The 26,716-nt window shown below is 53.8% G+C and overlaps 1 protein-coding gene across 3 annotated transcripts; it reads right to left on the reverse strand.

Moving 5' to 3' along the window:
• Nucleotides 1-1,429: 1,429 nt before the first annotated feature.
• On the reverse strand, nt 1,430-26,716 carry TNIP3 (TNFAIP3 interacting protein 3). 3 transcript variants are annotated; one of them, XM_059695589.1, is made up of 11 exons: nt 26,200-26,716; nt 21,867-21,947; nt 19,344-19,409; nt 18,062-18,193; nt 16,885-17,013; nt 13,768-13,887; nt 12,196-12,321; nt 11,052-11,102; nt 9,734-9,832; nt 6,322-6,382; nt 1,430-1,643 (listed from the first exon to the last, which is right to left on the reverse strand). In XM_059695589.1, exons 1-11 carry the CDS (start codon nt 26,233-26,235, stop codon nt 1,597-1,599), a joined length of 948 nt encoding a protein of 315 aa, XP_059551572.1. In that variant the 5' UTR covers nt 26,236-26,716; the 3' UTR covers nt 1,430-1,596. The 3 variants fall into 3 exon arrangements, with proteins under 3 accessions (XP_059551572.1, XP_059551573.1, XP_059551574.1); XM_059695590.1 differs by having other exon boundaries at nt 1,430-2,215; XM_059695591.1 differs by lacking the exon at nt 26,200-26,716 and having other exon boundaries at nt 19,344-19,461; nt 21,867-21,933.

Here is a 26,716-nt window from a genome sequence, read left to right on the forward strand (position 1 = left end):
GCACACGCACCTGTCCGCCTGCTGTGCCCGCCCGGCACCTCACTCACCTCGCCTTCAAGAACTGGCAGGCGGCCTGGGGCTGGGGGATCAGCTCTGAGGGGAGCGCGGCCGTGGGAGCACGTTTGTTCTCGAGGAAGGAGGAGGGGCATCTGCTCCCCGCAGCGTCCCCGTGAGGATGACACACATGTTCCGTGTTCTGTCAGCAACCACTGTCTCGGACGCTCACTCCGTCCTGATGCCGTGTCAGGTGCGGGTTCACCTGAGACACCCGCTGGCAGGGGAGGCGGGGCTCAGTGTCTGGGGGGCCAGCGTCGGGGTCGCCGTGTTCCCCTGTCCCCGGGGTTCCCATCGGGAGCCTGGAGAGCACACTTGGCCCAGGTCTGTTTGCTGGCGGAACCTCCTAGAAGGGCAGTGCAGGGCGAGGGTCTCCCCAGGGCAGGGCAGGCACTGCGGGTGGAGAGAGCAGCGGAGGGAGGGAGGGAGGGAGGCGCTGGTGCAGGAGGACGCGGGCCTCCGCGGGGCGGGGGGGGGGGGGGGGGCGGGTGCACTCAGATCTTACTCGCTGGGCGCACCTCCGTGGGAAACCTCCCACCCCTACACGTGATGTTACATGCCTTTTTCGCTCATCGGAGAGAATGGGAATTTTTGAAAAATGCCACAACATGTCAGTGCAGCTGGCTTGTGAGTTCTGTTGTCCTGACTCACTTATACTGAAATGCGGTTCAAGCATGACTCACCTCAATAAATAGTAGCAAAAACAAACAAGCAAACAAACAAAAAAGGCTCTAGAATAGTGGTTCTCAACCTTCTGGCCCTTTAAATACAGTTCCTCATGTTGTGACCCAACCATAAAATTATTTTCGTTGCTGCTTCATAACTGTCATGTTGCTACTGTTATGAGTCGTCATGTAAATATCTGATATGCAGGATGGTCTTAGGGACCCCTGTGAAAGGGTCGTTCGGCCACCAAAGGCGTCGCGACCCACAGGTTGAGAACCGCTGCTCTAAATTCGCAGGACAATTCTTTCTCAGGCCTCGTGTTCGAGAGTGGAAGACGAGGCTGGATGTAGTGGAGTGTCCAGGCTCGACACCTTCCTGTACACGACGCCTCAAGTATTTCCAGAAACTGGAAAAAACACCCCAAGCACTTGCGCTGGAATTAAGCAGCGGGTTTCTGGACGTGGACGCTATATCGTCTCGGCACGGGGTCTGTGATTTCCTGCGGCTGCAGCTTCAGCCGATGGCCTGGTTTTCCAGGTGCTTCTAGTGGCCCTGCCACAGAGGGTCACACCCCCCCAGAGGGTCCGGGGTCCCCGCAGAAGCCTCAGCAGATGCGTGAGCGTAAGACTCTAAAGCCGGCTTAATCGTCAGACCTTGGCACGCCGCTGTGCAGCTGAGTGCGATGCTAAGTTACTGTGCAACTTGGATGCATTTGCTTTGCATTTTAATTGGCGTGAGAAGCTGGGGTTATGCTTTTCATTAACAGCCACTCGAATCCACAGGAAACAAAACCACACATTTAACCGCAAACCCCAGGTCTCTGAGCTGCTTCTGGGCGCACACGGGGCCCAGCCAGTGGTGCCGCCAGGACTCCCCTCACGGTCTAGTCGCCCCGCACGAAGGCGGCGCCCCGTTCTCCGCACCTCGAGTAAGGAAAAGTGGCAAGCTTATCATTTTATTCAGGTCGAAGCACTCATGTGGTTCCCACAAGGATCGACACCTCCTCGGTCCTGCCTTTGGGTCTCTGAGGCCAGGAGTGAGGGTCGGAGTGAGGCCTGGCTAAACCGCCTCCAGGCTGAGCCCCCCAAAAACCCTCAGAGCCAACCTGTACCACTGCAGACACTTTCCTCGGGGAACATGTGTTCCCGTCAAATACAATCTCGCACCAGCGGGGAGTTGCCGGGATCACGGAGCTGCCCCTGTGCACCCCATGGCGTGTGCCGGGGTCTCAGGGAGTGGCGCGCGATCGCCTGCCAGTCTGTGCCGCGGACACGGCGGTGTGTGGGCCGTGCCACCCTGGCCTCGCAGACCCCACGGGATCTCAGCCGTCAGAGCCTTTTCCTCTGCCCGGGCCCAGGCGTCACACGGGGGCGGGGCAGGTGACAGGGCAGCTGGCGGACGCGAGCCACTGTCACGGGCAGCGAGCACCCCGTCGGGCTCTCCCTGCGCCCATGCTCCTCGGGCTACTGGTCATCTTTCTTTTCTGAGGAGAAACCTGTGAAAACAGCAGAAAGATGTTTCAGATTGGAAATAAACAGCCCACCTCTCTCTCTCCTGGCTGAGGGTTAGCGTAAACCTCTGGGCTGGTAAAGCAGAAATGGTCTATCGGTGAGCTGCCCACAGGTGCCTGCCGAGACCCCCGAGGCAGGAGGTGGCAGGTGCTGCTCTTGGCGCTGGCAGGTGCCCGCCCTCTGGGAGGCCCCGTGCGGCCGGGGGCAGCCGTGCCCGAGAGGAACGCTCCGTCCCTTCTCCTGTGGGCGGGCAAGGCATGTGCTATGACACTGCGTCATACGTGCTGCTGGTAGGGTCAGTTTTTAACCAGAGAGAGACAGCTTGCCAGGTAAACGCCTTTTAAAATACGGCCCTGAGTACCGGCCGTCAAAGCCACAGAAGAGAATGGTCGGGGGGACTTATAATCTGAATTAATCTGAAAGTAATCATAGTATTTTAAATCTCAGAACACATATACTTATGTGAATAGGGGGTTACGTTTTTCTAAAGCTTCCTTTTCAAGGCCTGTGCAAAGCGATTGAGGAGGTGACTCAGCTGTGAATCCAGCAAACAGAACCGATAAGCATGGTCAGACGACCTACCAGGAGTCAAAACATCATCTCATCAACGTCATCTCATCAACATCATCTCATCCACATCATCTCATCCACATCATCTCATCAACGTCATCTCATCAACGTCATCTCATCAACGTCATCTCATCCACATCATCTCATCCACATCACCTCATCCACATCACCTCATCCACATCATCTCATCCACGTCATCTCATCCACATCATCTCATCCACGTCATCTCATCAACGTCATCTCATCCACATCATCTCATCCACATCATCTCATCCACATCATCTAATCCACATCACCTCATCCACATCATCTCATCCACATCATCTCATCCACATCACCTCATCCACATCACCTCATCCACATCATCTCATCCACATCATCTCATCCACATCATCTCATCGCCTGATGCCTGAGGATGGTAGTTGACATCCTCGGACCCCAGGCCTGCACGTAGCTGTATTCCTCACCCAGCCCCTTCCCCTTTATAATCCTGTCTCCTGCACCTGCTGTAAGATAGGATTTGATGCCTGTAAGCGCCCTGTCTTCCTGGTGGGCTGGCCTTCTCAGCAAACGCCTTATCTGAGTCAGCCCTGCCTTCCTTACTGGACACAGCGCCAGGCAGCCTGAGCCCAACGCGGGTTTCCGGCTACAAGATCTCAGTGGGAGCCACAGAAGACAGAGTCCAAGTGGCCCACCCGTGGCGGCAGGAAAAAAACGTGATTGATGCCGAAAATTGAGCTGCTTCCCTTATTCAGTGACAACCTGGAATGTGCTAGGGCCGTGGTGGGCAAACTGCGGCTCACGAGCCACCTGCGGCTCTTCGGCCCCTTGAATGTGGCTCTTCCACAAAATACCCGGATCGCTAAGGGCGGACACGTCAGACGCAGCTCAGCCCCCCGCGTGAGGGGTGGGGAGGCGCAGAGGGGACTGGCCGGCGGCAGGCCCACGCAGACCTTCTTGCGTGTCGCCAAGGACGGAACAAACAGCTCAAGGTCACAGTGTTCCGGGAACGCGGACGTCATTGTACGTCCCATTCTGAGAGCAGATGAAACAGGACTAACATGTTCTTTGTCAAATCACATGTTTCTAAGCCGAAGCATTAACAGCTGTGGACATCAACGTATAAAAACCCCACTAGGTAACGCTGCACAGAGAGAGAGCCTGATGCGTCTTAAATGCCTTGAAAACCTCCATCGAAATCTTCAGTTTCTGAAAGAAGAGTTGTGTCCCCGGAGCACAGCCTCGGACAGTGACGGAGAGAAAGGGGAGATGAGTGACCCCGAGGCTGTCCGAGGCGGCCCAACACCCCTGACCCAGCCCTGGCCCCGGAGCCTTCGCTGCGTCCCCACTTTCAGGGGACCCGCCTGCCCCGCCCCTCCCCTCGCTGTGCGAGCTGCCGCCCTCTAGAATACGATCACACGCAGACCCCCAAACCCTCTGCCCAGGGGGCCCCCGGCCTGCTTCCAGGCCTCGTCACTCTGACGTACTAGTGTGCCACGCACCTGACCTTGCACAGGACCGGGCCTCCCCTGGGAGGCGGTCAGCGGCCGTGAGCAGCACGGAGCACACGCATGTGTCCGCGGGAAGAGGAGATCACCGAGGGTTGTTATGCCGCTTCCCAAGGGTCAGCCCCGCTCTCATAGTCATAGCTCTCATTTGATAAACTTCTAATGCAGCAACGGGCACGTTTTCAGGGCCCTGTGGGCTGTGACTCAGGCGCAGGTGTGGGGTTCGCACACGTGGGATTTCACCCCAGGCCGGAGTCTTCCTATGGGGACTCGGCGTGCTACTCACAGTCCTAAGCCTCAGTTCCCTCCTTTGTAGATGGTATCACAGTGAAAACTACTTTACAGCATCTTGTGAAGATTAAAACAGTGCTTTAAAGATACTCAGGTTAACATATAATAGAGGCTTGTTTTTTTAAAAAAATTTATCTCTGTAGCAACTCACACAGCATGTTTATGTCACAAAACGCATTCTATTTCTTCCCAAGTAGACAAAAATCAGTAGGTTTCCTATACCAGCTGTAAAATCCTATTTTTTCATATTTTATTTTGGTTCATCTCAGCTCGTTTCCATTTTATATCGTGATTAGCTCCTGTAACACTGGTCCAGGAAGAATCTAATAGTGACGTATAGATGGCCTGATGATATTACTGCATTTTCTTCTGAGTAATTACAGTTTCTAGCGATTACACTGTAACTCGGGAAGAAAATATCTTTAATATTCATTCCAGACCAATCCAAAATGGAAAAATTATCATTTTGGGGTGACACCTCAGCTATTAAACTCTGCTACCGGATTTCAACATCGCAGACGTCCCCAGCGGTGACGGTGGGAGACAGCAGCCTTTCCGATAGAAGCTCTCACTGGGGTGCACTCAGCACCTCTGAGAACCAGCGGCGGTGTTTATAGTGGAAGCAGAGGAGGAAGAAAGCTGCCGTTTTCCCGTTCCCTCTTTCCTCTCTGTGAGGGTCCGAGCCCAGGCCTCTGTCACGCCCGTGCAGCTGTGCACGGCTGGCCAGGTGTGCACGCCACAGCTCCAGGGGCGTTCCCGACGGCCAGGGGCAGCCCTGGGACAGGTGAGGGTCACAGCCTGGCAGATGCACGGGTGACCCTGGCTCCCTGCTCTCCCCCCGCCCCACTGTGGGCTCCTTGTCCTGAAAACCCGCGTTCTGTGACCCCAGGCGCGAGCTCAGTGAGCTCAGCTTCCAGTGCGGCCTGACGCTGGGTGGGCTCAGCCTCCACTCTCCCGGGTGGAGTCACGCCTCTGGCAGCGAAGCGCCCAGGGCCCCGGGCGTGTGTCCTCAGAGACTTACACACGTGCACCGCGGACTTCAGCCTGTGTGCGGAGGGAAGTGGGACCGTGATGCTAACTAACTGGGCCAGGCCGGCCTGGCAGACACGGCCCACTCCTGGGTGGCCACGTGAGAAACACGCCAGAGAAAGGGGAGCAGGTTCCGGACAGGCGGGGGAGAGGGGGAACCAGAGGAAAACGAGATGAAAGAGTCTTCCAGGTGTGGGCACGCTCTGAGACTTCCTAATCTCCCCAGCAGCTTGGAGGTGGGCGTGTGGCGCGCCCGGCCGGGACGGGGTCTGCCTTCGCCATCAGGGACACATGTGAGCCTCGGTTCCCTCTGTCCGTGTGCCAGTGACACTGGGAACATCTGTGGGGAGAGCCCCCCCGCCCCCGGTCGAGGGGGGAGCATCTGCCTTTGGAGGGGAATCACAGAGCCCGTTGCGGCTGCACCCGCTCCAAGTCTGCCTGTTGGCCCAGATGGAACCCTGGCTCTGAGGCTGGAGCGGAGCGGCAGCCAGAACCGGCCCACGCGCTTCCTGGTGGGATCCTCTGTTCTTCTGCAGGACGGCAGGCCTGCCCAGGTGCGCGGAGCATAGCTGTGTGCGCAGCACAACCACCCTATAGCGCGTCATCCACACAAACCTACGCAAGTGAGCATCCCCCGGAGGCCCCATTAGGACGCAAACATGACAGACCGCGCGGAGCAGCTGTGGCCTTACCGTGCGCCGCGTGCTGCGCGTCTGGGGGCAGCCGGCCCGGAGCACCACGCTGGCGGTCTGGCTGTGTGGACAGGAAGCCTGGTTAGAGCGTGTGGGTACCACGCGCAGAGGGGCGCGTGCACAGGGTGACGAGGCTGCACAAGGTCGCTTCTACCCAAGCCGCTGGCAGTCCCACTGGTCTCTGAGGCCCCCCTCAGCACCCCGGCCCCCTCCCGACCCTGGCCCCCACCCCCACAATCCACCCCGTGGAAGGCCAGATGTGACTGCTCTGGGGTTGTGGCACATTTTGTTTTTCCAAAACAGATGTGTTCAGATGTGTCTGGCTGTCTGCCGAAGTATAAACACTTCTGTAAAACTCACTATAGCCCATAAATAAAACAAAGCCATTTCCTATCAACAAATAACAAAAGAAAAGTTCTTTTTAGAACTCCACACAGGAGGCAGCAGGAAGACCAGAGAGAAAAATGACAACTTTGGTGTTTTCCAGTGGATCCAGGGGGAACGCTGAGCTGTGGAGGGAGGATCGGGCCCTGGGGGCTCAGGGTAGGGGGCAGGACAGCTGGGCGCCCCCCCTGTTCCTAAGAACCGGCCCCACGTGCCCAGGTGGGTCAGGCTGGAGAGGCCGACACCAGAGTGCAGACCTGGATTTCTCTCCAGGGATGTGTCCCGGGTTCCTGCCAGCTCAGAGCAGCTAAGTGCTGAACATCAGGGAGCACATCACACGAACTGCCTTCCTTAATCGGCCTGTGGTCGGCCGTTTCAAGATGCACTCCCAGCCCAGTGTTTTTCACCGCTCGGCGCAGCAACCTGAACCAGACCTGCCCGCGAGGCAGCTGTCTCTGCTCCATGCGCTCAGCCTGCGTCCTGCCCAGGCCCCGCGTTCACGCCTGTCCTGCCCTAGTTCCGTCACCTCTAGGAGAGACCTCGGGGGACTTGCTCCGATCCAGAGCCACGGGGAGCTTGGCAGGGCGGCCCGGCCACGGGAGGTAACCCCAAACTCAGTCCCTGACAAGACACCAGAAAGCTGTGCTCAGCACAGCCTGCCCCCCACCCCCCCCCAGCACCCCCTCGGACACCTCGGCTCTCGGCTCCCTTCCTGCACAAAAAGCTGGGGCGGAAATGGATCGCCTCTGGTTTTCATCGGCTCGTTTATGTCGAGCTGCCTCGGTGATGCACTGGGTCAGGGGATGAGCCTCCGCCTCACAGGCCAGCGGAGGTGCCCAACGCGGGCGAACGCGCTGTCATTTCACCAACGCGCTCGCACCTGCTTCCACTCGGGCTCGGAAACAAGCACGGAGCGGCCTCTTAAAACTAATTCCGGGTCTTGGCGAATCCTGCCGTCAGGCCGAGATTCTGTTTGCACAAGCGCTGCTTGGAAATGCAGGCGTGACACAGGGCGTGGCGTCTTTTCCCAAATGCAGGCCTTAGGGGGGTAATTTCACATGATCGGCCGCCTTCTCAGTTGTTGTCGATGGGGAAAGTTTGACGAGCTCTTATGACAGGAGGACTTCTCCCTCCTGTGCATGAGTGAAGGTGTGAAGAAAACAGCCGTTTTTACTTCCAGATAAACCTGGATGATTCTTTGGTTTTACAGTCAACCGACCCCAGAAATAGTCTTCCAATTCCTCAACCTGTGGGAACTAACATCTAAGTAAATGTCTATCTCTTTATAGTTCCCGCCATATTAATTTACGTCTCCCTTCTCCGAAAAGTATTTAAGGAATCGTAGCTGCATTTGAAGATTCCCACCCTTGCGAAAGGGCTTCAGTCACGTTCAGATGCTGAAGTTTGGGCCCCGGAGGGTCCCGCTCTCTGTGGGTGCTCCGCTGGGGAAACCCAGCTAAACCTCAGACTCTTTGCAAAATTAGAAGCACCATTAATAGTAAAAGCAGCGGGAGAGGGGAGTGGTTGGACCAAATGCAAAACACGGAAAAATGCATCTTTTGTCTCCCTGTGTGAAGACCGTCTGTGCGGGCAGGATGGAGGGCGTCGGGGAGGGCGGTGGAATCTGGGACTAGAGGCAGGGAGGGTGCTGGGCTGACATGCAGGCGGGCTGTCCAGGCATCTGCCTGGGTGGACACAGCCGTGGGGAGCCACGGAAGTGGGTTGCTTTTTCTTGGCCCCTTTAAGAATATCCTTTCAATTGGAAAATGTTAGAAACTATTTTGCCCAGATGTAGCGCTGTCCACAGTAGTTCAACCTAAGTTGACAACGGAAAAGGGCGTCTCTTGAACTGAATTTTGCTTTATTCCCTTTGCTTTTCTTTGTACATGTGGACGGAAGGGGCCGCAGGCTGACCTGACGAGCTCAGGGGAGGCCTGCACAGCAGTCTTGCAAACTCAGAGACCTAAAGTCACCACAAAAGATGGTCTGAAATTACACTTTAACTAAAAGCAGTGATGGGGGGCAGTTACGTCCTAGGCAGGTATCTTCACTGACAAGGTGAAGGTCAACCTTTACCTTAACTGAGCCTGTCTGTCTTTTTGCATCTGTGATAACATACCCTTGAAGTGTCTGGGTCACTGGTAACTTCCCTTTTTCTGGAGCCCTTGGGGCACAACCAAATGTGCTGGGCGCCAGGACAGAGACCACAAATTCCTTCATCATCATGTTAATTGTTCCTGCACCCACCTAAGTGTGTGTCCATCATTTTACTTTTTATCCAATCCCAGGGGTTTCCCTGCTTTGCTTTCTCCCTCCTCCTTAATCTATCACCAATGGATTTCATGTAACACACCTATGTCCCTCCTTTGATTGCAAATGTATAAATACAGATGTAACCCGCCATTCTCCGGAGCACTATCTCAATTCATTGAGGTTCTGCTTCCCGGCATATGTCAACAGTTTGGCTCAAATAAACTCACAAAAATTCCTTACAGCCCTAACTGGTTTAGCTCAGTGGATAGAGCGTCGGCCTGCAGACTGAAGGGTCCCAGGTTCGATTCCGGTCAAGGGCATGTACCTTGGTTGGGGGCACATCCCCAGTGGGGGGTGTGCAGGAGGCAGCTGATCGATGTTTCTCTCTCATCGATGTTTCTAACTCTCTATCCTTCTCCCTTCCTCTCTGTAAAAAAAATCAATAAAATGTATCTTAAAAAAAAAAATTCCTTACAGGTTTCAATGTGTTTTGTTTTTTTTTCGTTAACATGCATAAAAATGTCCTCTTGGTAGAATCAGGTCTGGCATTGAAAACGACCCATCTAACATGCTGTGTGTTTGTTCAAGGGATCAGAGCCCAATGGGGCACCTTGCAGCGAATGTTCGTGTCTCTGTGGCAAGTCAGTGACAGTGTGTGTGGCCCCTGTCACTCTGCAGATTGGGGGCGGAGCTAAGGTGCCGCATTCCAGTGATGGGCTGATTTCAGGGCAGAAGAACGCCGGGCCAGCCCGCAGGCCCGGAGCGGCTTACTCACCGGCAGCCTCGGCAGGTCCGGCACGGCCCCGGGGCCGGCGGGGGCGCCCGCGTCCGGCAGGTGGAGACCCAGGCCGCAGCGACAGGCCGGGATGCGCATCTGAGGAGACAAGGCCGGCGGTCACTGGAGTGGGTGCAGCGGGGCCTCACCCTGACACCTGCTTTTACAGTCACATGGTTTGGTTTCAGTTTTTTTTTTTTTAATTTATTGGTTTTAGAGAGAGAGGAAGGGAGAGAGAGGAAGAGAAACATTGATGTGAGAGCCAAAAGTTGATCAACTGCCTTCTGTACACCCCGAACCCGGGACTGAGCCCGCAGCCCGGGCATGTGCCCTGGCCAGGAATCCAACCTGCTACCTGTTGGTGCTCAGGACAACACCCAACCAATGGGCCACCTGGCCAGGTAGTCTTTTTTTTTTTTTTTTTAATTGATCTTAGAGAGGGAGGAAGGAAGAGAAAGAGAAAGATCAATGTGAGAGAGAAACTTGGATCTGTTGCCTCCTGTATGAGACCCAACTGGGGATTGAACCTACAACTTGGGTATGTGCCTTGAGCAGGAATCAAACCCATGACCCTCTGGTGCACAGGACGATGCTCGACAGCGGAGCCACACGGGCCAGGGTTAGCCTAACTCTGTCACAGCAGGAGGTCGGACCCTGGACCGACACAGATGAGCTCACAGCTGACTTACTTAAGGTGAAGTTGCTATTTTTCTAATTTTGAAGAAATTAGCAGGACTTGAGAGGTAGCTAGTGTTAACTTCACGGAGTTGTCTTCACAGAAGGGCCTCGCATTGCGCTCTAGGGAGTTCTCTTACCTGAGGCGACACCCTTGGGCTCAACTAGTCAGAGCGGAAACAGTAGAGGACTACGATGACTATGACAGCCATGGCGGACGGGACAGTGTCGGGGCCGAGAGGGGACCCTATTCCCCAAAAGAGGTGGACATCTCGGTGGTAGTTTCCCACCGTAAACTGTCAGCAACTGCAGGGCCACAGGGAGGGGCTTGCCCAGCGGCCGTGGTCTGCACAGGATGCTCCTTGTGAGAACACACGGGCTCAGGCTTCATCACGTGTGGCAGAGCATGTGTTTCTCATGTGTGCAGGGCTGAGGGTCCCTGACGCTCTCTCCGCGGCCCTCGGCCTCAGTGAGCACAGGGCTGCCGGGCCCCGTGGGGACATGGAGGCCCTGGGACTGGCCTCGGGGGAGCTGCCATCCAGGGAGAGCAGGGGCGCGGGGGATGGGGGAGCGCAGGGGCGCGGGGGGTTGGGGGGTGTGCGGGCGCTGAGAGGCTTGGGGAGTTCAGAGGGCGGCCACGCACCTGTTCCAACTGCCGTTCCAGCCTTTCTTGCTCCAGCCGGCACGCTTTTACCTGTGGACAAAGCACAGGCACCTGCCTGTCAGAAAGGGTCCGATGGCTCCTCCTGACGCTGCTAGGGACTGGCTCTCGGGGACGCCCGGGGGCTGCGGGGACCAGGAGCGGAGGCGCCGGGGAGAGCAGGCGGGCGTCGGCTTTCCGGACACGCCTGGGCTCCGTCCCGGAAATCCCACCTGAGGGCTGGGGACGTGGGCCGTTCAGGCTGTTATGGCAGTGTGTTCGGGGGCCTTACAGTTCTCAGCGTGAGGGGGTACATTTCCGTCTGGATGGAGGAGGGGGGAGGCGCAGATGTGGGTGTGGACATAGAACAGCTTCTGGTACTCACTGAACGGAACTGGGGCGGCCGCAGTGTCCGGTCCCACAGGGGCCCGGGCACGTCCTGAACAGTGTCAGATAGTTGGTAGTGCGTTTTCCTTTCTTAAGCCAGAATTGTGTCCCCTGCACTGTCTCCATTCACATTAGCATTTACCCGTCATGGTGGCTTCCTGAGTCTGCTTTTAATATAGCCGATCACGCTTCATTTTAGCAGCTTACATTAACAGACCCTATTCCAACGAGTTGGCTCACATCACTGGCTTCTCAAATACTCCAGTCACAGTGACCCTGGGGCCCTCAGAGGGAACGCCTCGGTCCCACCAGACAGACACGTAAATGACACTTAGCAACGGGCCTGTGTTTGGAAGATGGGGACATTCCACTCAGCCCTTCACAGAACGTGACCAGGACTTGGACACAACGTCACTGCCCCGGGGAGTTTCAGGTTGGAGTTGGGAGTCCCGGATAAGCCAGCTCCCAGGCGACCAAAATAAATATCAGGAGGAAAGTATCAAAAGAATTAGAAGTCAGAAAAGAATGTTGGTGTCCAGCTGCTGGGGAACTCCTCGCTACACTTAACGCTAAAAGAAATACCCAGTTGCTCCCAATTTCTCACAAGATGGTTTAAGAATCGTTTCATCCCCGGTGCTGACCTCTCAGAAAAATTCAGCGTGAAATACCAGAAGCCCCAGGGCCTCGCGTTCTGCCTTAAGGGAGAGGGTAAACGGGCGGCACACACACGCGGGCCAAGGCCCTTCGCCCTGATGTGTACCTCGGACTTCAGCTGGCTCAGCTGGGATTGCGACGTCCGGTTCATTTGCTGCAGCTGCTCTTTCTCTTGGTTGAGTCTCTCTCGGTCTGACCTCTCCCTTCTGAAGTCTTCCTCGTAGATCTGCACCTGGGAGACATTCGCCCCGGTTACCGCGCTTCCTTTCTCCTCAGCGCGGGGCTCGGGGGCGTGTCCGTCTGCGTGTTCCTTCTCCCTCCCGTGACCGTCTCCTCGCGGCGGGCTACACCTAGCATGCAGGGCTGTCGTTGTGACTGTGATTCTATCTTTCTCTCTGCATAGAATGGCCCTTCTCCACTTCCTCCTGAATCCATGGGTTCAGAAGTAGAGTCATAACATGGACATTTTGAAAAGCATTGTCCTCGGCCATCGTTTGCTGCCTATTGGATGGCTGTGGTGACCTCTTCCCGCGGTAAGTGTGACCCTTTAGAGAAGCCACCTTCCCCGGCTCAAGGCTCAGACGTGTGGCACCTGCGTGCCGTTCTGAGAGAAGTTTGCTAACAACCACTGAGACACTAAGTGTTGACATGCTGTGTGCAAACAGAAGTGACAAGGTGAGCCCAGCCTGGAGACGGAAGTCTCATATGTGGGAGAATCAAAGCATGATCACCCATAGGTTTCCACAGGCGATTTTGGAGGTAAATTACAGAAAAGGAAATGTAGCAATATTTCAGTGGAACAGCTCTCTCGAGATGCTCCAAATATTCCAGAAAAGTAAGCAAACCAAAGAGAAAAGCGGACTTAATTGCTGCTGTTTTTCATTGGCTCGGTGCTGACTAATGGCTGGACGGCTAGTACGTGGAGCTGCGGAAACAGCAAACGAAGCTTCGGGAATGAGGCAAAGGGGTTCCTCCAAGACCATGACTTAAATTGCAACGTATATGGGAACCTGGTCGTTAGAGCTTTGTCTGTTAGCACTCATGCACATGATACCTTCATCCCCAACAGGCAATGAGTTTTACCTGGTGGTTCGTCAAGTTTAAGTCTGTAAGACTACAAAATGTAATCAATGAGAGAGGAAGAAAGTAAACATCTCATGTAGACTCCCATGTAGGTGTACATATTAATATTTAAGGCTCGGCAGCCATGAACGGGGCTAGGTGAGTGGGGAGGAGGCGGACCTGTGTGAGGGCGGAGGAGCAAGTCTAGCCCCTCGGTGAGGTGATCAGTATGGAGTATTATTCCCTTTAAAACCACCCTCGTTGTTCAAAAGCCCGGAAGCCGAAAGCTGCAAAACAACAGCCCAGCTGTTCCCATTGTCTGAGATGAGACGGCCCGAGACCCGGTTAATGCTGTTTGCAGAACAAAGCAGGCCTCCCTGAAGCTCACAGCATCGCGCCAGGAGGGTCGTGGTGTGACCTGGGACAAGCCTCTGAACCCATCCGACGCTCGGTCCTTCTGCTAACAGCCTGAGGTGCCGTGTTCTGGATTCTGCCCAGAAGCTTTGAAATGAGCTGATTCTACCTGACACACTGAATAGCAGACTCTCACAGGTGCCCGAAGGCGCCGGACCCCGGGCCAGCCTCTCCACGTGCTCACGCCCCTGCAGCCCCTCACCTGCTGTCTGAGCACCTCCATCTCTGTCCTCATGTCCTCGTGCCCGCACCCCGCCTCAGGCCCCCCCAGACGGTCCTCGGGAAGCGGAGCGCACTCGACCTTCAGGGCCTCCTGAAGAGCCTGTGTTGCAAGACAAGCACATCGTTGGCCTGAGAGGCACATGGTCTGCATTTCTGTGACAGTTACTGTGATCGTCTCCCCGGCACCCAAAGGCAGCGTTCCCTCTTGGGTGCCGCTCTCATGACCGAATGACTTCTGGTTTCCTGGCCTGGGCGCTTCTGTCTTTTCTCCACGAGGATGCTTGTTAGTCAACCCTCATTGCTATTCTGAAGGCTTTGCTGTGGCAGCCCCTCCGCCAAGCCCGCTGCGAAAGGACAGCATATCTATGCTCCTTCTCTAGCCTCTGTCTTTCTCTAGAGCAGCGGTTCTCAACCTGTGGGTCGTGACCCCTTTGGCGGTCAAACGACCCTTTCACAGGGGTCACCTAAGACCATCCTGCATATCAGATATTTACATTACGGTTTATAACAGTAGCAACATTACAGTTATGAAGTAGTAATGAAAATAATGTTATGGTTGGGTCACAACATGAGGAACTGTATTTAAAGGGCCAGAAGGTTGAGAACCACTGCTCTAGAGTCTCTGCTTCAGTCAAATAACGATCAGAATTGAGGGACAGCTTCCCCCGCGAGGCAGCAGACGTGCCCACCCCTGGGCGCTGCCTCCAGAGACCCTGGGTCAGCAGGTCAGGGCTGGGGCCTGAGACCCTGCCCCCCCCCCCCCCCCCCCGCCCAGAGCTGATGCTGCTGGGCCAATGCCATTCCGTGGAATATTCTGCTAGATCGCCGTGTCCCCGTGGGAGAGGGGGACACAGAGACGTGAGCCATGCGGAGTCACGGCCCGTCCCCGCCCTCCGCAGCAGCCCGCCCGGCCTCGCCGCAGCACCCTGCTCCCAGGGAAGGCGCCCAGGGGCCCACGGGGTAGGGGGCAGAGAAGGCCTCCGCTTTCCTGGCATTCGGTACAGCGTGGCGTTTCCCGGGAGGAGGAGGTGAGGAAATAAGACAGTTATGTTTGCCAACAGGATTCGCATCCTCACTCAGCAGCCCACGGCACCCGTACGTGTCCGTTTGTCTGGTCCTGCCAATGAGGGACAGCGCCTGTGCTGAGGGCCTCTGGCTCAGGATGCGTTTACTAGAACAGACGCCCACCATGGTGGCGGAGCATCCCTCCCGCTGGTGTGGACCCGGCGCGCGCACTGGGGGTAACCTGCTTATTGTCCGAGCCTCCACGCAAACAGGAAGGGGCACTTCAGAGCCACAGGAGCTCAGCCCTCTGTGTTTCCTTAGCACAGCGGTTCTCAGCCTTCCTAATGCCGCGACCCTTAATACAGTTCCTCATGTGGTGGTGACCCCCGACCATGAAATCATTTTCATTGCTACTTCATCACTGTAATGTTGCTACTGTTATGAATCGTCATGTAAATATCTGATATGCAGGATGTATTTTCATTGTTACAAATTGAACATAATTAAAGCATAGTGATGAATCACAAAAACAATATGTAATTATATATGTGTTTTCCGATGGTCTTAGGCGACCCCTGTGAAAGGGTCGTTCGACCCCCAAAGGGGTGGCAACCCACAGGTTGAGAACCGCTGCTTTAGCAGCTTCAGCGATGCCCTCCTGATGACGCCATCAGCACCCCACCTGCCTGCATCTGTGCAGTGAGGTCATAAAGGCCGGGAAAGAAAACAAATGGGTGGCTCGCATATGTGTGGCCGGCCAGCAACTCACCACGGAGCGGCTTAGCGTCCGCGGACACTGCGCAAAACCAGCCAGGCCCTTACTAACACATTTTAAAAAATTGTAACTATTATGACATTTCCTAGAACTATGTAGCTAAGCAACAAATTTTAACAAAAAATTCTTCTTGGAGGAAGAAGAAAACCCTATTTCTCTTACAACTTCCTGAAAAATGACATTGACATCACCCTTTCACAGGGGTCGCCTAAGACCATCGGAAAACACATATATTATTACATATTGTTTTGTGATGAATCACTGTGCTTTCATTATGTTCCATTTGTAACAATGAAAATACATCCTGCATATCAGATATTTACATGACGATTCGTAACAGTAGCAACATTACAGTTATGAAGTAGCCACGAAAATAATGTTATGGCCGGGGGTTACCACAACATGAGGAACGGTATTAAGGGGTCACGGCCTTAGGAAGGTTGAGAACCACTGTGTTAGAGAAACACAGAAGGATGAGCCCCCGTGGCTCTGGAAGTGCCCCTTCCTGTTTGCGTGAAGGCTCGGACAATAAGCAGGTTACCACCCAGTGTGTGCTCCGTTAATGACACGGGCCCATATTAACTCCCAATTTACATCGGCGGTCGCCAACCTTTCAGACCTCATGGACCACCAGTGGTCTGTGGACCACCGGTTGGCGACCGCCGCTTTAAATGACACCCCTGGTCACAGTTAACTGCGGCAGGAAACGCACAGTCTGCAATCCAGGTATTTTCAGGGCCAACCAACACTCCTGTTCAGGAAGAAAATTTCTATGATTTTGGTCAATTTCTAGTATTTTGAGAGATGCGTGTCTCAACTTAACCGTGTTCTGCAAGGGCTGCTGGTCCACATATGACATGGCCCTTGAACAAGCCAACAGCAAAGCATTTCATTTTTCCATTGATCCTTCCCCCCCGAAAATTAAGCTCTTACCCCACAAAACACACACACACACACACACACACACACACACACACACCCTCCCTCATCAGCCTCACGCCAGAGACCTGACGAGGGTGCTGAGAGCAGCCTGCTTCCTGTGGTTGACCCACAAGCAGGTGGCTGCTCCCAACCCCTGCTTGCTCTGTGGCTCTGCCAACTACACACCGTCCTGCCTCTCCTCCAGCTTTCCTCCTCATTGGTTTTCCAGGAGGAGTCTCTGCAGGGACACGAATGCCCAAAGCCTCATGGCCAGCCCGGGAGGAGAGATGTGCAGTGTCACAGAGACGCCCCTGTGCCCGGGCCCGGGAGCCCCTGCAGCGCGGGCCATGTGGGCCTCGCCGGGAGGGCCCTCCCACAGCCCGGCCCGCCTGGTACCTTGTTAAGGCGTTTTATTTCACATTCATAATGTTCCCGCCTCCTGCTCATGGCGGCATTGTTCTCCTTCAACAGCTTGTTTTCTTTCTTCAACGCGAGTAATTCTTCACTCTGGCTCTGCTTTTCCTTCTGCAGGGAAGAGCGAGAAAACCAAGTCAGCGCTGTCCCGATGACCGACGGACCGGCAGGCAGACGCGGACTCCCCACAGCCAGGCCCCGGACTCTCAGGGCGTCCATCCCACTGGACCCCGCTCCCTGGTGGAGGGCGGGCTAGCATCGAAGAAACCCTTCTCTTATCCTTCATGCTGGAAGCTGTGTGCCCTCAGACAAGACCTCAGAGTCCCCGATCTCACTTGGCGACGGGCCCGCGAATGGGTGAGTTCCCGTGCCCAGGCCTAAGCCATCATCATCAGCCTGTCGCCTGACCTCTGCAAGCCCAGCTGTCTCCGCTTGCCAAGGGCAGAAGTAATGCCTTCTTCCCAGGTGAGCTGGGAATGCCAGATGCGATAAGGAGGGTGAGGGACATCCCAAAATGTTACATTTTTCTGATTTCAAAAATAATACCTATTTGGCTCGGCCAGTGTGGCTCAGGGGTTGAGCGTTGACCTATGAACCAGGAGGTCACAGTTCGATTCCTGGTCAGGGCACATGTCCGGGTTGTGGGCTTGATCCCCCAGTGTGGGGTGTACAGGAGGCAGCTGATCAATGAGTCTCTCTCATCATTGATGTTTCTCCTTCTCTCTCTCTCTCTCCCTCCCTCTCCCTCTCTCTCCCTCTCCCTCTCCCTTCCTCTCTCTGAAACCAGTAAAAATATATTTTAAAAAATAATACCTATTTGTAAAGCTCTCTGTAAACTGAAACACAGCTGTACCAATACAAGGTATTGTCAGATTATTGTTAAATATGAGTTAAAAAAAAAAAAAAAGGAAGAAAGAAAAAGCTGAATTTTTTTTGAGGCTGAAATGCCCCAGAAGGACGCCCCCAGCTCCGTGGTTCAGGGTCCACCTGCCCATTTGTGGACAGAGGACGTGGCCTTGTCCTTCCTCTGGGTCCTGAGAAGAGCCCGTCTGTGGCCCTGCGACTTGCATCACTGTCCTCCCTCACACTCTCACACTCTCCCTGCCCCATGTCCTCAGCTCACCCCCCCCCAGGGCTGGGTCACCCTGGCCACACCCACCTCTTCTCTCTGCTGTTGCTCCTGGGCCAGGTCCGCGGGCCCGGCGCTGGCCCTGGGGCTCGCTGGCCGTCCCTTCTCCAGGCCGCTGAGGAATCGCTCTGTGGCCTCCAGCTTCGTCTGCAGCTCTGCAAGCTGGGGAGGTCGGCACAGAGGGTTACAGCCCCCCCTCTTGCCCCCACTGGAGCCCATACCCCCGGGTCTTCTCAGCTAGCGAGTAAGAGACAACCAGGCCCTGCTCCTGGGGGTCCCACACAAGGTCCATCCCACGCCCTGACCAAGGCCAGGGCATTTGCATCCTGGACCAGAGCCCCAGCCTCCCTCCTGGCTCCACCTCACCACCTCCCAGGGCACAGTTAGAGCTTAGACGGGGCCTCTGGGCCTGGCCTTCCACCCCCAACTGTCCAGGAGTGGCCGGCGGGGCACGGGTGTCTGCCTGGAGGAACGCTGCCCCATCTAAGTCGCAGCCTGACCCGCACAGGCCACTGTAGCCCTGAGTGCGGACGGCAGTGAGGGGCCCCAGGGCAGGTGCTCCCTGGCGGGAGGGCGAATGGCGCCTCCCCAACCCTCTCCCGCTCCCGCCAGCCGCTCGGACGCAGCGTAAACGTGCTCAGATCATGTCCTTCAGTGTGGCCACCCCCACGCTCCCCCGGACTCAGGACCGCAGGGGCCTGCCCGCCCTCACTGTGCTCTCGGGTCGGGTTCTGCATTCTAGTTACCAGGGGCTTCACTCTCTTCCTCTCTGTGCTGTGGGAGGAAGTTAAACTCTACACTGACTTGGACCTCTTAAAAGATATTTTCTCCAAAAAAGTTTTTGACAGCAAAGCAAACGCTGCTTGGGAGAGAACCTGCTTTAGTGAGAAGAGGGGATGCCCCATTCTGTCGCCTCCCCTGGGGCCACTGTGTCCCTGTGCAGAGTCGCCACGGCGACCAGTGAGGGAATCGGAGAGCTGGCCTGGCGTGACACGGGTGCACCTGAGACTGACCTCACCCACAGGTAACCTGCGTGTCTGTGGCCCTGGTCCTCTCACCTGGGCCAGGTGCCCCACGCGCCCCGATCCAAGTGCGTGAGAATTCCCACGATGGCTCCAGAGGGGAGGTGAGCCATTGCCAAGCCCGGGCACAGACAGCCGGCATTCACCTCCAGGGCCCAGGGGCAGCCGTGCCCTCAGCATCCCTCCTTCAGCTGCTGGCTCCGCACCAGTCCCGCCCCTGGGATCCCAGCACCCCCATTGGCTCCTCCGATGATTGGCTGGAAGCAGATCCGGGACAGGCAGGCGCTCACCTTCCCGGCGTACAGCTCCTTCATGCTTCGGAACTGCTGGTCCCACTGCCGGTTCACCTCCAGGAGCTGCAACCGTGAACACGGGGTGAGTCAGCACAGGCTCTGCCCGTGTGGACGTCTGGCCAGAAGGAAGTCCGTGTGAGCTTGCTGAGGTTTTGGAAACCCGGGGGAAGGCGGTGTTCTCGAAACGCTGTCGCCGTCGGCGTGTCTTGGCCAGTCCACCGACCATGTTATTAGTACCGTTAGCGTGGCTTAGTTTTGTGAATTTTTATCTTTGTTTAATCCAACCAGAATCTGGTAAAAATGTCTACGTATTGATGGTTTTCTGTAAGATTCATTAAAATATGAAAGGTCTTTTTTCAAACCTTTCCCTATGTTTCTATGTTGATTATTATAAAGAAATCTTTCTCCCAGCTTTTTTAAAAGCAGAGTTTATACTAACAATTCCAAACCCATTAACTGAGTACCATTTGCTTGCAATAATGGGCTTTTTAAAAATCCACACATGATTTGTAATATGGGTCAACAAATGGATACTGTCGAGTTTTTTAAAAAAAATATAGATTTTCAAGGAATAATAGTTTTGTCATAAGACAATATTTAGAAATAATTTAGGTGGCAAGCAGTTTGAAAGTTTAAAAAAACCCACACAACTATGTGCTACATAGAAGGAAGGAACAGACACTATGACCTGTGTTTTAAGTTTTCTTGTAACGGGAGTGTGCAAATTCCGGATTTAGAGAAACTCTAACAACCACCAGCAGACATCCATGCAGAAAACAGCCACATGGCTAAAAAGTAGCACGACTCTCTCCTGATTGCAAATCAAACTATCTAATCCAGAATGGCAGCTACAAGGTAATTCTTATGCTGGGAACACAGGTGGGTACTTCTTGTGAGAGTATACACCTGAACTCTTGGCATTTAGGGATCGGCCTTCTGTGCCATGGTAGCCATGGTAGCATGCCTCGCTATGGCTCAGGGATTTCCGGGGGGCTGGTATTTTATGCAGCACCACAGGGAGTAGAAGGCACGGAGGAGCAACAGGTAGGATGTCATACACGGAACAGTTTAGAGGAGCAATTACAGAATCGACAGCATACACGGTGCTACACTTGCTACTTTTTTCACCTCTTCCCCCCGTTGAGAAGTGCCGGAGACCAATTCCAGCATAACAGCAGGGCTGCATCTGGGAATGGCTGATGGCATTTCCCCAAACCTGAAAAGGGATGATTGCTTGGCTGCCAGACAGCTCAGGGCCGTGGTCGGCAAACCACGGCTCTCGAGCCACATGTGGCTCTTTGGCCCCTTGAGTGTGGCTCTTCCACAAAATACCACGTGCGGGCAGGCACGTTCAGTGCGATTGAAACTTCGTGCCCCATGCGCAGAAGTCGGTATTTTGTGGAAGAGCCACACTCAAGGGGCCAAAGAGCCACATGTGGCTCGAGAGCCGTGGTTTGCCAACCACTGGCTCAGGGCATCTTAATCTACATGTTATTGCTTCCTACTGGCCAAACACCTGAACAGCCATAGGCTAATTCCCCCAATCTGACAATGGACTCTGTACGAAACCCTGACCTTTGAAGTGTATATCTCTGCCTCGCCTCAGGACAAGTTGTGTTAATAAAAAGCAAGGGGTCCTGAGACGAGGAGACCTTAGACTTAAGACCTTAGACCTTAGAACTTAGCTCCTTTAGCTAAGCTCCTCTGACCCCCAAATGCCTTTCAAAATTATGCTTCGTCTCTGGACTATTTAACCTACGCACAGCCTTCTCCAGATTTCCTGAGCCCCTCTTGATGCTGGAACAAGAACCCCGGCAGAGAAGAATGAAGAGGTTCAAACCTTCATTAAACTCAGAAATTCAGAACTCAAAAACACAGTACCCGTCACATTCCCGATGGCACCTGAGAAGCAAACGTTCTATATGGTCCCACTCCTCAACCCCTGTCAGTCGGACGCCCAGGTCACGAAGTCGTAGCACCTAAGCCAGCTATAGTTAAAGCCTGGGACAGTGTGTCAGGTTGCAAGGACACAGGGTACAGGGGATAAGCTCTAAGTTTAAAGAAAATTAAGATTATCATCCTGGGATTTATGACTGTCATTCATTTGTACTGAGAGAGCAAGTAGGAGATAAGTAGGTGACTAAGAAAAGCACTTGCTCTCACCCTAATGAAGTCTAGCCCCTAGGGCAGTGATGGCGAACCTATGGCACGCGAACTCGTTTTTTTGGTTGATTTTTCTTTGTTAAAAGGCATTTAAATATATAAAATAAATATCAAAAATATAAGCCTTTGTTTTACCATGGTTGCAAATATCAAAAAATTTCTACATGTGACATGGCACCAGAGTTAAGTTAGGGATTTTCAAAATGCTGACACGCCGGGCTCAAAAGGTTCCCCATCACTGCCCTAGCGGTAGTGACTATGACCCCGTAACAAAATGAAAGGTGCATCCGGGTGATACACTCTCTGTGTTATTCTCAGCCCCAATCCACGGCGCACGTTGATTCAACTCACAATTACCTCTTTTCTCTGTTTTTCCAGGCACCTTATCTTTCGTTCAAGAGGATTTGTCGAGCTCTTTCCTCTGGATGGGTCAGCACACTTGAAAAAAAAAAAAAGGGTGAAACAAAATAGACTATAAAATAAACAGGAAAAAATACTGTCCTTCACAAACTCCACGCATTTGGCAAACTCTCGTGCCGTGACGTATACAACAATTCTATTCTAGCAGCAGCGATCCTCGCATCGCAGTCCTTCAAGAGGCCTGTTAGTCATACGCCTGACATCCACCTTGGAATCCTCATATAAATGAGCATAGAATAATTCTCTAGCAAATTATAGAGCATCTATGGAATAGGCAAGCAAGAAATTAGGGTTTCATGATCTTGGACTTCAATTATTTTTTAAAAAATGCACTTAGAAACCTGACACGTCTCGTGGATGCAGGCGGGGCATTTACACGGGAACCTTCCTGAACAAGCATGTTCATAGGTGTGTCCGTGACCTGAAGGGCGGCCCTGGCGCAGGTCAGAGGTCTGAGGGGACCGGCGAGAAAAGAGACCAGCGCAGATGGTTAAAGGGCAGAAAGTTGATTCTAAAACAACAGGAAGTCAGCTACCTCAATGGCCATCCTACAATGCGTTACAGCGGCGGGGTGGGCGTAGAATGTGTGGGATACTGTCATTTTAACCAGCCCTTTGAATAGAGACACTAGGTGGCAAATTGTCAGGGTAGTTTGTTGTTGTTTGACCAGGGCTGGGAGTTTTCGTTTAAAGAAAGCGCAGCAGCTCTAGGAATGGCCTGCCCTCCGCCCCAGGGAGGATGTAGGTGCTCCCTCCGCAGCCTTGCATCGGCGATAGTCCCTAAATCTGCTGTTGGGTTTCAGGCTCAAGTTACCGTGAACCACAAAGCTGCTTAAAGGTATTCCGGCGCGATTAAGAAACGCATTCAGAACACGTTGGCCTTCCAGAGACTGCCAGGAAATGCCCTTTCGCAATCGTCACGGGCTGTCAAGGGCTTCTTTCCTTAGCGATGATTTATGAACTGCCTTCCCACCGTCTCTGTTCACGCCTCCCTCAGTGCCTTAGGGTGGTGCCCTTTGCAGGTCTGTAGATGCTGCTCTCAACGTTCCTGCTTCTTCCCATTCAGACCCATGCACAACTCAAACCAGCCTTTCCAAGCGACACTCTGGCCCTAGCCTGTTTGGCTCAGCGATTCGAGCATCGGCACGTAACTCAGTTCCAGGCTTGATCCCTGTCCCCAGTCAGGGCACGTGTGGGGTGGTTGGCAACCAGATGATGTGTCTCTCTCACATCCATGTTTCTCTCTGTGTGTTTCCCCCGCTCCCTTCCACTCTCTCTACGATCAATGAGGGAGCGGGGTATCCTTGGGTGAGGATTAACAGAAAGAAGATTAAAGGCGACATTCCGACTGCAAGTGGCTCTGGCGGTGCCAGAGTGGCCCCAGAACCCAGGCGACAAGTGTGGCAGGAGCTGCATTCAGGCTTTCCCTTTGGGGGAAGACGTCCAGAGTAGATATTGGGCATCCTGGAAGGAACAGGCTGAGAGCCAGCCCTGCCCAGTGTGCCCTGAGCTCACAGAGCAGAGGGGCCACGGCCGATGCCAGGCCCGAGGCTCTCACACAGCCACGGGTCACGTGGGAGCCAGCCAACCACAGGGCACCCGGGCACTGAGCCAGCAGTTCTGGAACGGAGCCAGGGCAGCTCACTTTCTTTCTAGTGGACTATTTTTAGAGCAGCTCAGGGTCATAGCACAGTTGAGTGGGAGGCACAGAGATTCCCCGTGTTCCTGCTGCCCCCACACGCGTGTAGACTCCCCACCACTCCACCCGAGGGGCACCTGTTACACCAGTGAACCTGCACGGACACATCACCACCGCCAGGCCATGGAGTGCGTTAGCGTTGTCCCCTCTTGGCGTTTCCCACGTTATGGGCTTGGACAGAGGCAGAGTGAGTGACAGGTGTGTCACTGCGGCATCACAGTAGTTTCACTGCCCAAAACTCCTCTGTGTCCCACCTACTTATCCACCTCTATTTTACACAAATCCCACAGGTCATCATGATTCATAGTAAAGTGCAAGATTCTCCCATGTCACACCATGCACAGAACGTGGTTCATGCTACTGTGCCAGGTTCTCCCATGTCACACCATGCCCCGAACATGGGTTCATACTAACACGCCAGGTTCTCCCATGTCACACCATGCCCCGAACATGGGTTCATACTAACACGCCAGGTTCTCCCATGTCACACCATGCCCTGAACATGGGTTCATACTAACACACCAGGTTCTCCCATGTCACACCATGCCCAGGGACATGGGTTCATGCTAACGTGCCAGGTTCTCCCATGTAACACCATGCCCAGGGACATGGGTTCATGCTAACGTTCAAGGTTCTCCCATGTCACACCATGGCCGGGAGCATGGGTTCATGCTAACATGCAAGGTTCTCCCATGTCATACCATGCCTGAGAACATGGGTTCATGCTAACATGCCAGGTTCTCCCATGTCACACCATGCACAGAACGTGGTTCATGCTAACATGCCAGGTTCTCCCATGTCACACCATGCCGGGGAACATGGGTTCATACTAACATGCCAGGTTCTCCCATGTCACACCATGCCCGAAAACATGGTTCATGCTAACGTTCAAGTTTCTCCCATGTCACACCATGCCCTGAACATGGTTCATGCTAACATGCCAGGTTCTCCCATGTCACACCATGACCGGGAACATGGATTAGGATCTGTATGGGTCTCCTCTGTATCTGAGATATAGAAAAAGTCTGGGATCAGCAAACATTTGTATGGCCCTGCCTTCTGGGAATCTGGGTTAACAGTAATCAGATGGTGTGCATTCTTCCCCCCCCACATATAATTTTCTCTGAAAAAATATGAAATATATGGATCCTTAATTTTTATTTTATAAATAAGAGTAATTGAAAAGCTAGATACAGTTCTGGGAAGGAGAGGGAGAGAAGAGAGGGAGGGGACAGAGGAAGAAATAGAGAAGGAGAGGAGAGAGGGGGAGAGAACAGGAACAGGAATGGCTTACAAGCATAAATTATCACCAGAAGCTTCTCTGGAGATTAGCCAACACTTTGCCATGGTTCCTATGCCTCAGGCAGGTGTTCACATGAAGCAAATCCTATTAAACAACATTTCGGGGATCTTTTCATTTACATTTGCTTTGCTATCCAGTTGCTAATGAAGGCATCTGATATTGCAAGAAGTGCAGATTTTTCGTCATTGGTCCTACTAAGGGCCCAGTTATGTAACAAGGATCCCCCATAAAACGTAATCCATTCGGAGCATCGGGGTGTTTCCCTCTCACTTACCACAGTAACAAGACCACCCTGCGCCAGGCAGGTCTGACGCTGCTCAGTTACACACCCACGTGAGCAAATGAGTCTCACATAGTTTCCCATGATGTCTTGGTTATCTCTTTTAAAAAATACACCAAGAAAGCACATTCGTTCATTCATTCATTCATTCATTCATTCAAATAATATCTGTCGTAGTAACCAGTAACCAAACAAAGACAATGGTACCAATTCCAAATATATCCTATATAATAAAAGCCTAATATGCTAAGTGGCCTTCGTCCGGTCAGCCATTCAACCAATCAAATCGTAATGTGCTAATGATATGCTAAGGCCGCTCAACAGCTCACTATGAAGTGCACTGACCACCAGGGGGCAGATGCTCCAACTGGTAGGTTAGCTTGCTGCTGGGGTCCGGCCAATCTGGACTGAGCGGGATGGGATAGATGTGCCCTGGAGCCCTCCCTCGGCCCCTCCCCATGTCCAGCCTGGCCCACAATTGGCCCCCAACACCCTGATCAGGGGCCGGGCGGTCAGCCAACTGCCTGAAGCCCCTCCCCCCAGCTGGCCCTGCCCCTGATGGGATCCCATCGGGGCCGCTGGACCCCACCCATGCACAAATTCGTGCACCGGGCCTCTAGTATATTAATATTTTACTATGGTTACTCTATTGCAATAATACATTGTATTTCCAACCACATTAATATAATATCCTTTCTAAATTTTACATTGAATCAAATTCTTCAAAATCAAGAGCCAAACATGAAGCGCATCGACTTGGGAAGTAACCGGATTTAATCTCTCACTGAGCGAAGGAAGAAATATAGCCCAGAGGTGGCAAAGACAATGCGATGTCTCCCAGCTCTCGTGTCTTTACTGCATTGCATTGTTTAAAATGCAGAGCGGATCTTAGCTGAAGAGCAGCCTGGCTGTGTCCACTCTCGTTCATCTTTGCACCCTTAGAGACGCTGTGGTCCGGGGGGTGCCCACCTCCCCGAGGGTGCTCTTACCTCCGTGGGCTCCGTGGCGCCTTCCACAGCGCTCATTCTCCGCGTGCCCTGCTCAGGGTGCGCCGGGGGGGCTGTCTGTCCTGGTGTCTTGGAGAGCAGAAGGAAAAGAAGAAAGAAAATGGCTCTTGAGGTGTCGTTTCAAGGGAGGCCAAGCATACAAAGTTTCAAAAGCCCACAGCGCGTGGAAAACAGGGACAGCGTCTCTTCCTTACAAGGGAACAGCGTGCTCGGATGGACGCACGCTGCACGGAATGGTTACAAGCCCAGCAACTGCGATTTTAACGTTTCCTCTCTTCCAAGCCGGGATTTCCCGGGATGTCTCAAGCCGGCAGGCTGTGACTCAGAGGCTAGGGGTGGATTAGCCCTGCTGTGGTATGTAAATCGCCATTCTTCCTTTCCTGGCAGCGTCCTCCGGGGAGGGGAAGTCACCGGAGCCGGGCAAACCAGGCCCCTCACTGCCATCACCTCCCTGCATTTCCCAGAGCCGGGAGGTGACCGCTGACTCCTTCCGGCTCAC

Source organism: Myotis daubentonii, chromosome 5 (assembly GCF_963259705.1).
Source record: "Myotis daubentonii chromosome 5, mMyoDau2.1, whole genome shotgun sequence".
In the NCBI taxonomy this organism is placed as follows: Eukaryota; Metazoa; Chordata; class Mammalia; order Chiroptera; family Vespertilionidae; genus Myotis; species Myotis daubentonii.

What these genes read in the sequence shown, in the direction of transcription:
- TNIP3 (XM_059695589.1), bottom strand. Translation starts at nt 26,235, where the DNA reads ATGAGCGCTGTGGAAGGCGCCACGGAGCCCACGGAG. An exon ending in AGGAGCTGTACGCCGGGAAG is followed by an intron (nt 18,194 to 19,343) that starts GTGAGCGCCTGC and finishes CGACCTCCCCAG; the next exon opens with CTTGCAGAGCTGCAGACGAA. An exon ending in TGGAGGTGCTCAGACAGCAG is followed by an intron (nt 12,322 to 13,767) that starts GTGAGGGGCTGC and finishes AATGTCTCCCAG; the next exon opens with GTGCAGATCTACGAGGAAGA.